The sequence below is a fragment of the Sinocyclocheilus grahami genome, unplaced genomic scaffold, assembly GCF_001515645.1.
Source record: "Sinocyclocheilus grahami isolate Dianchi unplaced genomic scaffold, SAMN03320097.WGS_v1.1 scaffold61.1, whole genome shotgun sequence".
In the NCBI taxonomy this organism is placed as follows: Eukaryota; Metazoa; Chordata; class Actinopteri; order Cypriniformes; family Cyprinidae; genus Sinocyclocheilus; species Sinocyclocheilus grahami.
The window spans coordinates 2,138,215-2,156,025 of record NW_015505240.1 but is presented as its reverse complement, the minus strand read 5'-3'; the positions used below and the strand labels follow the sequence as shown (position 1 = coordinate 2,156,025).

General features: G+C 34.1%; 1 protein-coding gene across 1 annotated transcript in view; it reads left to right on the top strand.

The window, feature by feature from the left end:
* Positions 1–17,811, top strand: part of LOC107584639 (mitogen-activated protein kinase 10-like) — a 68,711-nt gene that overhangs the window by 47,386 nt on the left and 3,514 nt on the right. The window contains exons 10-14 of the mRNA XM_016271349.1: positions 63–245; positions 4,000–4,124; positions 5,898–5,921; positions 10,068–10,131; positions 10,962–11,039. Coding sequence (XP_016126835.1) covers positions 63–245; positions 4,000–4,124; positions 5,898–5,921; positions 10,068–10,131; positions 10,962–11,039 — 474 coding nt within the window. The remainder of the gene's footprint in view (positions 1–62; positions 246–3,999; positions 4,125–5,897; positions 5,922–10,067; positions 10,132–10,961; positions 11,040–17,811) is intronic.

Below are 17,811 nucleotides of genomic sequence, written 5' to 3'. Positions count from 1 at the left end.
ATAAACAGCCAGCCTGAGGGCCGTACGTAGGTGTTTTTTTCCGTGACTCCACCCACATTCAGACATTGACCAATGGAATAAGGTTATAGAGCAGCTCGGCACGCCCTCTCCTGAGTTCATGAAGAAACTGCAGCCGACGGTGCGTAACTACGTGGAGAACAGGCCAAAATATGCCGGCCTGACCTTCCCCAAACTCTTCCCTGATTGCCTCTTCCCTGCAGACTCAGAGCACAACAAACTCAAAGGTAAGCCAGAGTTTGTGTACATTTAGTTGTGAGCGTGTTATTTGGCATAAGAACATTTGTCAAGTACTGTCAACATTTTTTGTGTGTGTAGCTTGATTTTGAGGTTGAATCTCATGAAAAACTCTTGAAAAAAAAATTGTGGTCATATTTAATACCTAAAAAAAAAATGTGTATATATTTTGTGTAAAGAAAACAAATCCCATTTTTATGACCATTAGAATTTCCTCCATTCTCATTCAAAAAAAAAAAATTAAATTGAAATAAATACATAAATATTTTGTGTAGATAAATTTTATATATTAAAGTTACTTTCTATATATTGATATATTTTGTGTAAAGAAAACAAAGCCTAATTTTATGACAAATTTTCTCCATTCTCAATCAAAATAAATAAATCTAAATAAATACAATGAAAATTTAAAAAACATAAAAAATGATAAAATGTAATACATTTTTATGTAGATAATTTTAATATATTTATATAATGACGCCTATTTTTATGACCATTAGAATTTCCTCTATTCTTAATACAGTTTAAATAAATAAATATTATAATATAATATAAATTAATATATTGTAACATTTTATGTACTAATATATTTTGTGTAAAGACAACCAAGCTTATTTTGATGACCATTAGAATTTCTTTTATTCTTAGTAACCTACTGTAACATTAAAAAGATATTTTAATTCTGAAAAAAATATATTATTTTAATTATAGAGTAAAATTATAAGCCATTTGTGAGATTCACTCTAAAATACTACTAGGATCATTAAAAAAATTAATCACAGGTGAACACTAATAATTTCAGTTTGATTAATCTCTCTTTGTTATGTTCATGGCATGCCTGCATGAATCAGGCAGCAATTTCCTTCCCATTTGCAAAAATTGAGAGACGTTTCATAAATTGTGTTCAGAGCTGTAGTTGTTCTTCAGGGGAAAGCGGAGGAGAATCTTGTGTTTTTGATATGGAAATTGCGTGGTGGAGTGTATTCTCAGTGAACAGACATCACAGGCAGATGCTGAATGTTCTACAGTTTGGGAAACAGAGGGATATAAGGCAGTGCTGATTAGACTCTGTGGTGTCGGTGTGACTGTAAATTGGCTGGGTGAGATGTGATGAATATGAGTGTGATTGTGAAGCTGGACCACTGCCATCAGGTACAGCAGCTAAAGGCTCCATCTGTCACAGTGTGCTGGAGGAGACGGAGCAACACATGTGCTTCTCAGTTTCAGGCCTTGTACACCATTGCACTGCACATTTTTCATGACTTGCTGATTCAAAAACCGAGATGCACCATTATATTATATTATATTATATTATATTATATTATATTATATTATATTATGCTTTCAGTTTGCATTTGTTTTATTTTATAATTTCATTTCATTTGTCATTTTGTAATTTAATGATATTTTATTTCAATTAATTTTTGTGCATTTAAATTTTTTGACTATTCGTGATTTCAGTTTGTGTTTCAGTTTTATTTGATTATTTTTTATTTATTTTTTCATTTTATTTAAAGTCATTTTATGTAATTTTTGACTATCTGTGATTTGATTTTGTGTTTGAGTTCTATTTTGTTATTTTATTTTATTTTATTTTTTCGTTTTATTTTCATTTTTAGGGGTTAAACGCGTAACGCTGAAATTGTTAATTGTTAGAATAGCCAAGGATCAGCAATCTCCATGTAAAACTGATCGGGCAGACCAAACCGATATCACATTTTTCAAGAGCGTAAACGATTGTATATTGTGCGGTTTTTCACATGTACACACAATATTCGTATCTGATAGACCTCCTCATTCCGAACAACTTTGCCTCTAGAACCACTGCTGTCAAATCAAATTCTTTGTTACATGAGAATATGTAAAAAAATCTACTTTTGTGAACTAGTCCTAGGTTTTTCACTCAAGCTCAAAAACACCACTGCAGTACAACTCTCTGGACTCTCTAGGTCAATAATTATCAAAACAATGTTGAATTTTACCCTTTGGGTAGCTATAACGTGGTCGTTCAGAAAAGGGGCGTGTCCAAATATACCCAAAAGCCTATAAAACCTAAACAAAATCTCAAAACTTCACGAAAGTTGATTCTAAACAAGCATGCAAAGTTTTATGGAGATCGAACCATAGGTGGCGCTATAACAGTTAAAAAGGCTTCAAAAACACTATATTTCTATGGTAAATGACCTTACCATATATATAATATATTCACGCATCTTCAGATCGTATGATCGATCTCCTCATTCTGAACAAATCTGCTGTCAATCAAATTGTGTAAATATTTGACATTATTTACAAAAAAATACTTTTGCAAACTACTCCAATCCGACCACAGGTGGCACTATAAAAATCATCATATTTCTATGGTAAATTACCTGGATTTGCCAAAAATGCTTTATTTAATCATTGATTTAGGTGGTTACCGGCTGGCTAAATAATACGTAATGTCTTTTTTCATATGTGCTTAAATGGCTCAAAGCGCTTGAACCCCGATAATAGCTGCTTGCAGCTATGTTTTCATTTTATTTTCGTAAATTTGAACTTTTTTGACTATTTGTGATCAGCGTTTTTACTTAGTCTTCAAACACTTAGCCAATATAAATGTGCAGTTTATTAAACACATTTACATGACAAATTGATATTGAAAGGCAGAGAGGGGGAGCGAGTCAGAGAGAGAGAGAGAGAGTCAGCCGTACAGATCTGCAGAAATCGGTGTCGGCCATTTTGAAGCGGTCTAGCAGAGAGAAGGGAGAGATGAGATGATGCTGTAAGAAGAGAGAGAGAAAAGGTCTGACTTTCCCTAGCTATTTATAGAGCAAGAAAGTGAGGGAATCAGAGAGCGTGCAGAGGTGGAGAGGAAGAGAGGAAAGGAAAGGTGAGAGTGTGAGGAAAGACGAGCAGGAGAGTGTGATGTTTTCGGTGCCCTTGCAAAGGAAACAAAGGAATAGAGGATGAAATGTGAAGATTGTGGTGTCTGATTTGTGAGATGTTTGCACTGAATTCTTCAAACTCCTGAAATCAACAATAATTCTGTTTACTTCCTTATTAAATGTCCCTGCTCTAATTCTGTTCAAGTTCCAATAAAAATATATGTAATATACCGTATATGCTCACCATGTCTGCATTTAAATGAACAAAAATACAGTAAAAAACGTAATATTTTGAAATGCTATTGATTAATTATTAATTATTATTAGGGCTCAATTAATAATGGTTCTAATTATTATCGATGTTAAAAAACTTGATGTTAAAACAATTAAGCAGCAAAAAACTTTTTCAGCATTGATAATAATAATTTTTCTTGAGGAGCAAATCAGCACATTAGAATGATTTATGAGGATCATGTGACACTGAAGACTGGAATAATGATGCTGAAAATTCAGCTTTACATCACAGGAATAAATTACATTTTACAATATATTCAAATAGAACAATGTTCTTTCAAATTGTAATAATATTTGACAATATTTCTATTTTTACTGTATTTTTGATCAAATAAATGCAGCCTCGGTGAGCAGAAGACACTTCTTTCAAATAAAAAAAGAAGTGTCTTCATAAAAAAATATATATATATATATAAAAATATATATATATATTCTAACAAATGCAAAAGATAGAGTTGAATAATTTGATAACTTTTAATAAATATAATTTTAATTAGCCTTTATAAAAATGATACAATTCTGTAAAATGCCTCCATTTAGCTGATGCAAACATTTTTAAGCTCTGTTGTGGTGTGTTTTACAGCTAGTCAGGCCAGAGACCTGCTGTCTAAGATGTTGATCATTGATCCCGCTAAGCGGATCTCAGTGGACGAGGCCCTGCAGCACCCCTACATCAACGTGTGGTACGACCCGACCGAGGTGGAGGCAGTGAGTACAACTCTCCTAATTCTCTCAGCGCTATCGATTAGTGCGCCTGTGGTCATCTGTCACCTGTTTATTCTGATTCAGCAGCCTCTAAGCTGTGTCCACACTACTGCTAGCTAACCATTAGGGTTAAAGGCTGTCCACATGCATGTCTTTTATATACTGAGGCCTACCTACTGTGTTAAAGTTTGGACAAATTCAGTATTTTGATTAATCTGTTCCAGTTTTTTTTTTTTTTTTTCACATGGTTGGACCACTGTGACCAATCATGATATCCTCCATCACTCACAACTGATTGAATATGCATGAGAAAAAAAAATATTGCTATGCAATGTACATTGCTATAAATAGCTACCAATCAATATGATATATTACAGGCGTAAGGCCTATTCACACCGAGACTGAATTTTCAAGACAAAGAAAATGCATAGAAAGATTTAAACATCTTTTTTTATATAAAAATGTTTAATTTAATATAAAAGAATATAAAATTATTATTTATTTGTTTGTTTGTTTGTATTTTTTGTTTTAATTTGCACATATATTAAATAATTATGCATTTTTATTATTCATAATATATTATGAATTAAACCCACCACATTATGTTATACAAATAAAATTATTTTAATTGCATGCATTTGTACAAGTCTGAATGTTTTGTTTTTCCTAAATGTATTTATTCAGATCAAAAATATGTATTTATTTATTTAATTTACACATTTATAAAATTATTATGCATTGTTTATTTTTTATAAAATATTATGAATTAAACTCACCATATTAGGTTATACCAATAAAATAATTTTTTTAACAATTGCATGCATTTGTACCAGTTCTGAACGTTCTGTTTCTTCTAAATTCTTTCAGATCAAAAATATTTATTGATTCAATTTATACAATTAATAAATTATTATGTATGTTATTATTCAGAAAATATTATGAATTAAATGCACCTCATTCAGTTATGCTAATAATTCTTTTTCTTTTTTTTAACAATTGCATGCATTCACACCAAGTCTGAAATTTTGAACTACAACTATTTTTTTTAATACAGCAACAAATATTTTTTTACATACATTGATATCATTTTATTTATTTATGTAAAAAAAAATATGTATTTTTTTTTTCAGTATCAGACCTGGATGCTTAGACGCAATTTGTATTACATTATATTTTGCAGATCTAATAGATCCTCATTCAATAGTTTGAAATTATTAGATAGGTTTACTTTTACTTTTTAGGTTTACATTGCATTTGTTAAGTTTGTAAATGTTCCTGGTTGATTCTGGGGACCTTCATCAGTTTGAGAGGACACAAGAAAGGAGTAAAAATAACAGAAAGTTGTCCTGTTCTTTGATGAAGATTTCTAAACATTCAATAAGCATTTGCCTCGGCTTTTATTCACACGTCCCCTTTTGACAAACAGCCTGTTCTTGTCTAAAGTGTGTGTCTGTAGTACTGTTTCAAAGGGGTTTCAAGGATGCAACGAGTCTGGTTTTCTTGTTCTAGAGAGTACAGAACACAAATTACTAAGCTACATAGACAAACACGTAACAAAATACTAGCTCACATTTATTGTCTGTAAATATGTGTACAGCTGTTAGCAGATGTCATTTTATGTGAACGCTCTTTTCTGTTGACCCAAATATGAAACGAAAATATGATAGAAAATCTGACATTCAAGAGCAAATAGATGTTTTAATAACCCATGAGCATCGTTATGATTAGTGTGATTCTTTTCTCCTTCTCTCTGGTGTTTCTCGTTCTCTGATGAAGGCCAGGAATCAGCAGATATCTATGGTAAATAAAGACCATTGCACACTTAGGAAACCTCCTCATCTCAAATCACTCACACACCGATCTCTTTGTAACACACACTGATGTCTAGAACTCAAAAACCGAAAAAGATTGCACCTGAAATTTGCACAGTGCGTGTAGGGTGTGAATATCTGTGCGTGTTTGTATTGTGTACTAATCCTGGAGAATGTATGAAAGGAACAATGAGTTTAAATTCTGTGTCCAAATAACATTTAGAGGCAATGAATAGAATAGAATAGAATAGAATTCTGGGGAGGTTTAAACTTTTAAACCTTCCCGGTTGGTGGTTTTAGTTTTAAATGAGTTTAATTAATCAAATGGGAGCCCAAACTATGATCAAATGCTAAGTTATTGATTTTTATGATGATTATGATCATTTAGTTCAACCAGTCAACAAAAGGCCACCCAATCACATTGAACAAACAAACAGAATCGCTTATTCACTTTAAGATCGACTGACTCAGTGGAAAGGCATTCAAAAGAACTCACCTGTGCGCTTTGTGAGATAAAATAAAGCAAAACTAATACATTTCAAATGAATACTGCAGATTCATTGTGCGTTAAGGAACCCCGATTTCCCAAAACGCTCTGTTCAGTGCCATTTAATCTCTCGCTTTCTGTTTCTTACTCTTCAGTTAACTCTGGCTTGTCACAAACCCTAGTGAGCTGCCTATGTAGACAACATTTTTGGCAGCAACACAGGGACATTTGAATCATGCACTAAAATGATGCCTGTTTCTGAACATTTGAATGCCGAAAATGCTGCTGAGGTTTGAATTGATTGTTCAAATGTATCCACGATTCCCAAAAATGCAGTCTAGCTGGGCTGCTCACTAGGTCCTGAGACACAGCCTGTCTTTCTCACGTCTCTGTCTTAAATCATCCGGAATCATACTGCAGATTTTCTCTGCGTTTCTGTCCTACTGATGGGGGTGTTTGGTCCTTATTTACTAAGTTCCTACTGTTGAACATGTCAACTGCATGTGCAAGTGGTGGTGACACTTCACATTACAGTGTCCATGTTATTTTACATGAAAATATCATTAGTTATAAAAATGATTATGTTCACAAAGTCTAATTTAACAGGCAAATGTAATTTACTCATTATATTGTAATATGAACACTGTAATGTAACATGTACACTACCGGTCAAAAGTTTGGATGTTTTTTTTAAAGAAGTCTCTTATGTTCATCAAGGCTGCATTTATTTGATCAAAAATACAGAAAAAACTGTAATCTTGCAAAATGTTATTACAATATAATATAACAGTTTCTATTTTAATATCCTTTAAAATATAATTTATTTCTGTGATGCAAAGCTGAATTTCCATCAGTCATTACTCCAGTATAAAGTGTCACATGATCCTTCAGAAATCATTCTAATATGCTGATTTATTATTAGAATTATCAATGTTGGCAACAGTTGTGCTGACAAATATTGTTTTGATTTTTTGGAAACTGTGATACTTTTTTCAGGATTCTTTGACGAATAAAAAGTTAAAAAGAACAGCATTTATTCAAAATGTAAATCTTTGCTATCAATTTAACACATCCTTGCTGAATAAAAGTTTGAATTTCTTTCAAAAAAAGAAAGAATACAAATTGACTGACCACAAACTGTTGAACTGTAGTGTATATTGTTAGAAAAGATTTCTATTTTAAATAAATGCTCTTCTTCTTAAAAAGTATCACAGGTTCCAAAAAAATATTAAGCAGCACAACAGTTTCCAGCACTGATAATAAATCAGCATATCAGAATGATTTCTGAAGGATCATGTGACACTGAAGACTGGAGTAATGATGCTGAAAATGCTGCTTTGGTCACAGGAATACATTAGATTTTAATGTATATCAAAATAGAAAAATGTTATTTTACATCATAATAATATTTCACAATATTAAATTTTTTCCTGTATTTTTGATCAAATAAATGCAGCCTTGATGAGCATAAGAATCTCCTGTAAAAAACATTAAAAATCGTTCTGATCCCAAACTTTTGACCGGTAGTGTAAATCAATATATTTAACATTACAAGTCTGGCTCTCATACATTAAAAAATGCTGGGTTAAATACAACCCAGTGCTGGGTAAAATAGGGACAAACCCAGCAATTGGGTTGTTTTGACCCAGCGGTTGGGTTACTACCCAGAAGGTTGGGTTAAACATTTAACCCAACCGCTGGGTCAAAACAGCCCGATTGCTGGGTTTGTCCCTATTTTACCCAGCACTGGGTTGTATTTAACCCAGCATTTTTTAGAGTGTATGTAGTGCTGTTGTCTGAACATGATTTATGCAAAATGAAAAATAAGTAACTCTGCAGGAGCAGATGTGCTATTTTTAGAGATTATTAAACACATAAATATAACTACATATACTGCCTGATGTATAAAGTATGGAAACCAGTTTCTGTCACAGAATAAAAAACGTAATTGCCATTTTTTAAATCTCACGATTCTCACTTTTTCCCCTCACAATTCTTAGTTTATATATCACAATTCTGACTTTTTCTCAGAATTCTGATAAAAAATATAAAGAGATATGAAATCAAAATTCTGAGATAATGAACTCTGAATTGCGATATAGAAAAAAAGCCAGAATTGTGTGATAAAATGTCACTTTTTTTTATTCCATTGCAAAAAATATATATAAACATAATTGCAAGGGAAAAATTCAGAATTCTGACTTTAAAATCTCACAATTCTGACTTTTTTTCTAACAATTGCGAGTTTATATCGCAAATTTCTGTGTTTATATTTCGCTATTGACTTTTTTATATCTTGCAAGTTATATCTTGCAATTCTGAATTCATATCTTGCCATTCTGCAAGAAACAAAAAGTCTGAATTGTGAGATAAAAAGTCACCTTTTTGTTTTTTATTCCTTGGCAGAAATGTGCTTCCATAATAAAGCATGTATTTGTATTCTTTCTTTTAGTGGTAGGAGGATTGTGTTTATGATTAAGGACAAGCAATGATACGCTTAAAGGGATAGTTCACCCAAAAATGAAAATTTGATGTTCATCTGCTTACCCCCAGGGCATCCAAGATGTAGATGCCTTTGTTTCTTCAGTAGAACACAAACAAAGATTTTTAACTCAAACTGTTGCAGTCTGTCAGTCATATAATGGCAGTCAATGGGCTCCACAGCTTTGAGAGTAAAAAAAACATACACAGACAAAACCAAATTAAACCCTGCGGCTCGTGACGATGCACTGAGGTCTTAAGACACGAAACGATCGGTCTGTGCAAGAAACTGAACAGTATTTATATCATTTTTTTTACCTCTAATCCACCGCAATATCCAAATGTTCTGAGCGCGTTCACAACATCCGGCGCGTGACGTCAAATAAATACAGTCGGGCAAAAAATTCCACGTTGTCTGATGATATATCAAAATCGTCTTCCATTGTGATGAGCTGTACTTCTAAATATCTTTAGATCATCGCAGTGCCAATGAACACGTCCGCAATCTCTGCACTGTGTAAATAATGAGTGACGTATACACGCAACAGATCACTTCCGTCTACTATCTACTATCATAGATATGTATAGATGCCCTATTCGACCACTCCAGATACGTTGATGCATCCGCCATTATGGAACTTATCGCGGCCCATAGAAACAGTCACTAATGAGGAATCTACTTATATATATCTATGTCTACTATGCCAGAGCACGTACACGTGTCAAGCGCCAGATGTTGTGAACACGCTCAGGACAGTTGGATATTGCGGTGGATCAGAGGTAAAAAATGATATAAATACTGTTCAGTTTTTTGCACAGACCGATCGTTTCGTGTCTTAAGACTTCAATGCATCGTCACGAGCCGCAGGGTTTAATTTGGTTTTGTCGGTGTATGTTTTTTTTACTCTCAAAGCCGTGGAGCCCATTGACTGCCATTATATGACTGACAGACTGCAACGGTTTGAGTTAAAAATTTTCGTTTGTGTTCTACTGAAGAAACAAAGTCACCTACATCTTGGATGCCCTGGGGGTAAGCAGGTAAACATCAAATTTCATTTTTGGGTGAACTATCCCTTTAAGACATGTTTATCCAGAAGACACTCAGTGTTTATGATTATGTTGGGTAACGACTACATGTGTTCCTCTCTCTCTCTCTCTCTGTCTCAGCCTCCTCCACAGATCTATGATAAACAGCTAGATGAGAGGGAACACTCGATTGATGAATGGAAAGGTAGGCCTTCATTTGGAGCTCTCTGCAAGTGGACATGACATAACTCACAGCCCACAGACAGATGAAGCGATCAAGCAGTAAATCATTCACACAGTTGTTTTTCTATCACGGTGGCCACTTTCCATTGACTTCTATTGTTACTGAGCTATTTATGCTGGACTATTTAAACTGAGATAATGATTCTGTCAGATGCTAAAACTAGCTCTCAAATAAACCTTACTGCATTTTTACATTTGAAATAAAACTTGATTTAGTATATTGAGTAGATTGTCTTCCTTGTGAAGACCATTGGCTGTTCAATACAATGTACATGTAGGTTATTTCAGTTTTTAATGTCCTTGTAGAGTTTAGTGTTATTTACATACTCTTATAGTATTAATGCAGTATAGTAATTTTTAAGTAGCTGGTTTTTATATCGTCAGCTTTTATTTTAATATTTTAATTTTGTTTTAAGTTGCTATCTGCTTTTGCCATTTTTATTATTTTATATATGTGTATGTTTTTTATATTTATTTATTTACTTATTTATATTAATTAACTTTTATTTCAGCTTTAGTTTTAGTAATTTCAGTACTTAATTTTCAACTGAAACTTAATTTTCTAATTTTCTTTTCATTTAAAAATTTCAAGTTTAAGTTTTTCATCTAATATTTATATTATATATTTTTATAATTTATTTGTGTGTATATATATAAACAATAGCAACACTGGTTTGTACACATGGTCCCCGCAAAAAATTAAGCTAATTTAGCTAAAGTGTTTTTGAGTTTATGAGATCTAAATGTGCTCATATCTCTCTATTTTTCTCCACCTGTGTCTCTCTGGCTCAGAGCTCATCTATAAAGAGGTGATGAACTTCGAGGAGAGAACAAAGAATGGTGTGGTGAAGGGACAGCCCTCTCCCTCAGGTACTCTCTGTGCATAAGCTGTGATTCTGTAAGTCAATTTAAAGTGATTTCAGCTGTTTATGAGAACCCCTCCCATTGTGACTGCTCCATTTGTCCCTGTCCCCCCTCATCTCGTCCGTGTGACTCAAACAGAACACGTCTTGAGTGTGATTACGTGCTGGTTTTTAATGTTATTTTGAAACTGTTTTTGTCTGTTGTAGTCTTTTTATTAATTAAAGGTGCTGTAAGTGTTTTCAGCCACTGCTTTCCACTAAAAATCTAAATTCTATAAAACCCCGCCCACAAAGACATGGCAACGGAAGTACACAGTGATTGACTGGCAGAGAGTGTTTCTGATTGGCTAAAAAAACATGGGTCTCCCCCAAAGGTTTGTGCTCAGAAAGTTGTGAATTATTAGAACCTTGTCAGATTGTAGGGATATTTTATTTGAGGTATATAAAAAAAACGCTTACAGCATCTTTAAAAAAGCACTTTATCTGTATTTATTTTAGCCTATTTTCCACTTAAAGAGTTACACTTGACCCTTCGCTAAGCCCCGCCTTAAAGAGGTCACTGACCAATCCTATTTTAGCAACTGCTGCCATCCAATATTCTATATTCAAAAAGCTTAGTCTCTTTTATTATGTAAATCAGTGGAGGATCTGTGAGATTTACACTCAATTTTATGGAAAACATAAAAAAATACAATTGTTATTTTTCATGAAAATCAGTAAGAACACCTTTAATCACTTTCAAATTATACATAATAATACATATACATGTAAAAAAAATTCAGTTGACTCTGGGAAGTTTTTGCTTTTGGATTCTAGAGTTTATGCACTTGTTACTCTGTAATTCAACATTTTTTTAAAGACAAATGGATGAAAAAGAAACTGCTTTGCAGTGTCAGTTTATTCCAGCCCACATTAAAATAAGACCCAATAATTTTTTTACCAGCATATCTTTTATGTTCTGTAATGCTTGCTTGAGTTGGCAACTGTAACCAAGAGGTGGAGCTTAGCGAAGGGGATTTTTTTTGTCTTTACATTATGTAAAGAAACCATAAATAAATAAACCATTATGTAAATAAATGCTGCAGGAATGTAAAAATCACCAAGTAATGGTATACTAAAAAAGATTAAGCAAATTAATGCTTGGGTTTAAAACTAAAATGTTGGGAACTGATGTGTTAACGTTTAAAAATGTATTTGTATATGATTTTATATTGTCTATTTGCCACTGTATATGTACACGTTTCATAATTAAGGTTGGAGTCCATGGCGTCTAATTTCATAATGTACAATATTTCATATATTTCAAGTCTGAAATATTTTTTGGGATTAGTTTGTGTCAAGAATTTGCTAACCGACTCGGCGAAGAGGCTTTTTCTTTGAGGTTTGTGGAATGTTGAGCTGCAGTGTCTGCCTTTGACCTGTAGAGGACAGCACGTGTGTCAAGTCAAGTCAAGTCACCTTTATTTATATAGCGCTTTTAACAATACAATAACATGGGTATGACATAGGTATTACAACGAGAAGGTGATTTATGAGGACATTTTCAGTGTCCCCGTAATTCAAAAGGCTTATAAATAATTCAGAATGTTTTTTTGAAAATCTAAAAATGCAGAAAGTTTCCTGTAAGGGGTAGGTTTAGGGGTAGGGTTGGTGTAGGGCGAACGGTTTGACGGTTTGTACGATATAAAAACCATTACGCCTATGGAGAGTCCCCATAAACCATAAAAACAAACCTGTGTGTGTGTGTGTGTGTGTGTGTGTTAGTGCGGCGCTGCATGTCTGCAGTCCTGCAGCACTGAGAAGGTGACAGACAGTGACACGAGCTGCAGATCTTTCTGTTCACCATTGTCTTATTTGCATATTAACATCCAAAGATGTAAAGAATGAGCTATTGGTTTCTAGCTGCTTATGTTTTGTGATATTGCTAGGGTGTTTGAATTTATTTTGCTTGTGTTGTCCGTCCTTTTCTGGCCTCATTTCTCTCTCTCTCTCTTTCTCTCTCTCTCAGTCGGTCTCCCCTCTTTGTAATTAAGTGCCTGTGCTGAAGAAAGCAGTCGCAATGCAGCTCTGTATTTCAGTGTGGGTTAGTGTGTTGAATCGTGTGTGTAGAAAATCACATATTCAGTTCAATTCAGTTTGCTTTTCATAAACGCACATATATCATTTCAAAGCAGCTTTACAAATAATAGCATTACTAATTCCCACATGTGTTTTATGAAAAGTATTATACTTGTAATTTTCTGACAGCAAACATGAAAATATGAGCAAATATGAAAAAAAAAAACAGCAGGAGATTGTCAACATACACTGATCACATGACAACAAACATGCTGGAAATATTGATGGATACGACTGGTGTTTATAGATGTCCTGCACCTGCAGTGGAGGGTTGTTGATTTTTTTTGTTTATTTAAAAGGGACATTGTACATTAATAAAACATTTCTGTAAATATACCAGAAATAGCCAAAGGCTATTTTTCATCAGTGATGTTGCATCCCGTACTAAACAGTGATTCAGTGTGTTTAGTTAAACCCGCAGAACTGTACTGGGGTTAAAATCAATGCCGGCTATAAATCCTCGTTCCCTTCCTGTTTGATTAAGGATCTGGAGTCTGAGATGCTGTGCTTTAGGAAGCTCCATCCTGCAGTATAGGCGGGAGATTTATGGTGGTCTCTGGGACGCTGGAGGTGTCCTTTGTGGAGGATGACTGGAGGATTCTGTTAAGTGAGAGCAGAGCGATGTAGCTGAAAGTCTATTTTTCCTCTTGAGCGGTCATTGAAATCACATGTATGGGATATACATGATGCTGTTTACTGTGAAGGGAATTGTGGGTAAAGAAAAACCATCGTAATCTGACAAGAGGAGCTGTAGAGCAGAGGTCTTGATATAGAAGCAGAGCAGAGGGCAATAGATACCCAGAAAATAGGTAAAGGCCATCTCGGAATCATTATTGTGTTTTATTAGGAGATGCACACCAGTTCTTCTGTGGCTTTATAGGTAATATTTTCACTTACACAATTTAGCAAAATCAGACAATATTGTGTCTAATATATACCACAATATTAACTTATTGTTATAAATAAATATCACATTTGCAACTCAGTGTTCAAAAAATGCTGGGAAATCACTTCATGTAGCCCTACAAGAGTGATTACTGATAAACTGTCTGAAAAAAAAGAAAGTCACGTTATAGAGAAGAAAAAAATCACCCACTGACTTTCAAAGCTGCTACATAGTAACAACTTTCTACTTCGAGGACCTTGATAGAAATGTAGTGAAGTGAAATGTACAATATTTGTCTTTCAAATGTAGTGAAGTTAAAGTCATAAGTTCCCAGAAAAAAATAATACTCAAGTAAAGTACAGATACTCAAAAAGTGTACTTAAGTACAATACTCAAGTAAATGTACTTAGTAACTGTCCGCCTCAGGTTGGAATTCAAGCTAGTCCAAACTCCCTGATGAAAATTTCAGCTGATTTAGCTGGTTTAATATGATATCCTGTACTGACCAGCTGAAAAGTTGCCAAAAATTCTCTAAAAACAACGAAGACCAGCGAACCAGTTTAGGACAAATTAAGATTTTTAATTGTTTTGGGGGTTTTTTTGGCCTGGTCTAAAATTTGTTTTAGGAGTATGATTAGTATATCCTTTAAGTTTTTTTGTCTAAACTATTTGGTTTCGGAGGACATTTATTGTATCTTAACTTTTTTAACTTTATAATTACTGTTCTTTAAAAAGATATCAACACAGCTTATTTATTTAATTTTTCATAAAGTATACTACCATTTAAAAGTTTTTTTATAAATAAAGTAATATTTTATTCAGTAAGGATGCATTAAATTAAAAGTGACAGTAAAATATATATAATTTTAAAAAATATTTCTGTATATTATTAAAGTGCCCCTATTATGGGTTTTTGAAAATTACCTTTCAGGCAGTGTGTAACACAGCTCTAAGTGAATGAAAACATCCTGCCAAGTTTTAAATCTGAAAGTGCACCGGGTATAAAGTTATTGTCTCTTAAAAGAAAGAGTCGACTCTGAATCATTGAAACAAGTCGTTTTTAAAACGAATCCCAAGCTGTTTCATGTTGACGTCATCATGAAACATTAGCATATTGCCTTTCGACTTGTTGGTCTTTTCACGTTGGTCTGAATAAAAATGAAAATTCATTCTTTGCCACTAGGTGCCACTTTTGGAGCGGTAAAATAGCGGTTTCCCCGGTAACGCTGTACACAAACCAGCACTGCGCTCACAAACGCTGCTTTATCGGGCATTACAGGCATGATGAAAATGAGACCAATCGGACCAATCACCGCAGATTAGCATCACGCAAAGGAGGGTTTTGGAAAAATTAATCGTTAAACGAATCGTTTGGGAGTCGTTGAGCAGGTAAGGTAAAAATAAATGCATGTTATAAGACAATGAAAGTGTTTTTGACCTTGCATGCATGTCAACCTGTTGTTGGGGACTCCCAATAATAGGGATAAGATCCCTAAAGTTGCAAAGACTAAAGTGTCAAACCCAAAGAGATATTCTTTATAAAAGTTAAGACTCGTCCACACCCTCCTAAAATGCCTCATTTAAACACACCCCCACATGTCTACGTCACAATGTGGGGAGATTTGCATAACACCGCCCAAATGTTCACGCAAAGAAAGAAGGTGTAACTTTGATTCTCGCTCTAGTATTGTTTCTGCCGCCACCATGACGTGGAGACGCTGTGTGTTTCGTTGTGAAAGCGAAACTACTTTGTTTGGTCTTCCAAAAGAGGACACAACTAGAAATCAGTGGTTAAGTAGTATTTACAACACTGTTCCAGAACAGTTCAACCCAAATATTCAGATGTGTGCAACGCATTTTACAGAGGACGAGGACTGTTTCCTGGGAGAGTTCTGGTGCTTTCAGTTCCCGTTCCCCTTCGGCGCGCATGCTGACCACAGTCTATGATGCTGACAAATAATGCTGACTCACAGCCAAGGATTTGCCACTGATGATTCAATTCTGACTCACGTAAGTACGTTTTCATTTAAAGGATTTGCAACTGATGATTCAAATGCGAGTTTTGGGCAGTGTAGAGTAGCACTTGTTGTTTGTCATTTCTCCGATCACAAATGCAGACATAGTTTTATGTTTACGCGGCGCGATGCAACGTAACACTTAAAAACACAGTAAAAGTCATTATAATCAGTAATTATGTCCCCACTGGATGCAACAAATGCCTCGTTGATAATGGGTTTTATTGGTTTTGTCTCATTGCACCGGGACACGGCATCACAGTATGGTGAGGGGCGTAACATTTCCGTCACACGCTTGAGGTATTCGACCAATCACAATGCACTGGATAGCTGGCCAATCAGAGCACACCTCACTTTCCAGACCGATGAGCTTTGTAAAAATCGACGTGTTTCAGAAAGGCGGGGCATAGAGGAGAAACAATAATGTACAGTATGTGGAAAATAATGTGTTTTTTTATCCTTAAACCGCATAAACACATTTCATTACACCAAATACACCAAATAATGTTCTTTTAGCAACATCATACGACCCCTTTAAATTCAAATTTATAATAATCAGAAATGTTTTTTGAGCAGCAAATCAGCATATTAGAATGATTTCTGAAGGATCATGTGACAATGAAGACTGGAGTAATGATGCTGAAAATTCAGCTTTGCATCACAGGAATAAATTAAATTAAAAAATATATTAAAATAGAAAACAGATATTTTAAATTGTAATAATATATCGTAATATGACTGTTTTCACTGTGTTTTTGAACAAATAAATGCAGGCTTGGTGAGCAGAAAACAGAATTCTGGACAATGTGAAGAGGTTTTTGTCATCTATTCTGATTTGTGTGTGTGTGTGTGTGTGTGTGTGTGTGTAAATATTGCTGTTCGTCTGTGCTGTGAGGTAACTGACGCTCTCAGTGGGATGTGATGTGTAACTAGCGATCATATTTTGCTGGTCTGGCACATTTCTATAGAGTGAAAGAGAGAGAGAGAGAGAGAGAGAGAGACTAAAACATACAGTGACCATAAAGCTGACAGAGATACAAAGCCTTTGCTGAGCCAATATCACCTAGCTTCTGCTTTCATCATTTATCATATTTTCATTTTTTTCGCTCAAGCCCCACTCTGCAGTCACGCTCCAAAAATTAATGAATGAAATGTTAATCTCAAATGAGGATGTGGGCGTTGTACTCTAAAGTTATTATAAATAATGTTCACTGCACTGAATGGGTATTAAAGAGCTTCCTTCTATTAAAACGAAAGATGTAGGCCATCAGTCAAGTAAATTAGCTTGTAATGTTATCGTAGGGAGTCGTTTAAGGGGTTATTTGCATTTGATTTTTATCAAAAGCAATCTCCTTGCGGGTTATTGGATTGGGCTGAGCTCCTGACTTGGTGAAGGATTTGAGGTTTTCTGGGTTGTGGATTTATTGGGCAGTCAGTGCAACTCTCAAACCTGATGATGAAAAACATGGACAATGTTTCCTTTTTTCAGGAGCGTTTATTTATTACTTCTTGTAGAGCATTAGCTCCACCTAGTGGCGTAAAATATGTTTTACAAAATTAGATTAAATAAAATATATAAATAGAATTATATGTAATGTCTAATTATATTTTATATAATATCTCATGCTAAATTATTAAATAATTATCAAATATAACACACACACACACACACACACACATAAATGTACTAATTAAATGTACTGATATTCTTTTCAGGTTTATATGACACACAGAAAGTATTCTCAATATAATGCTATATA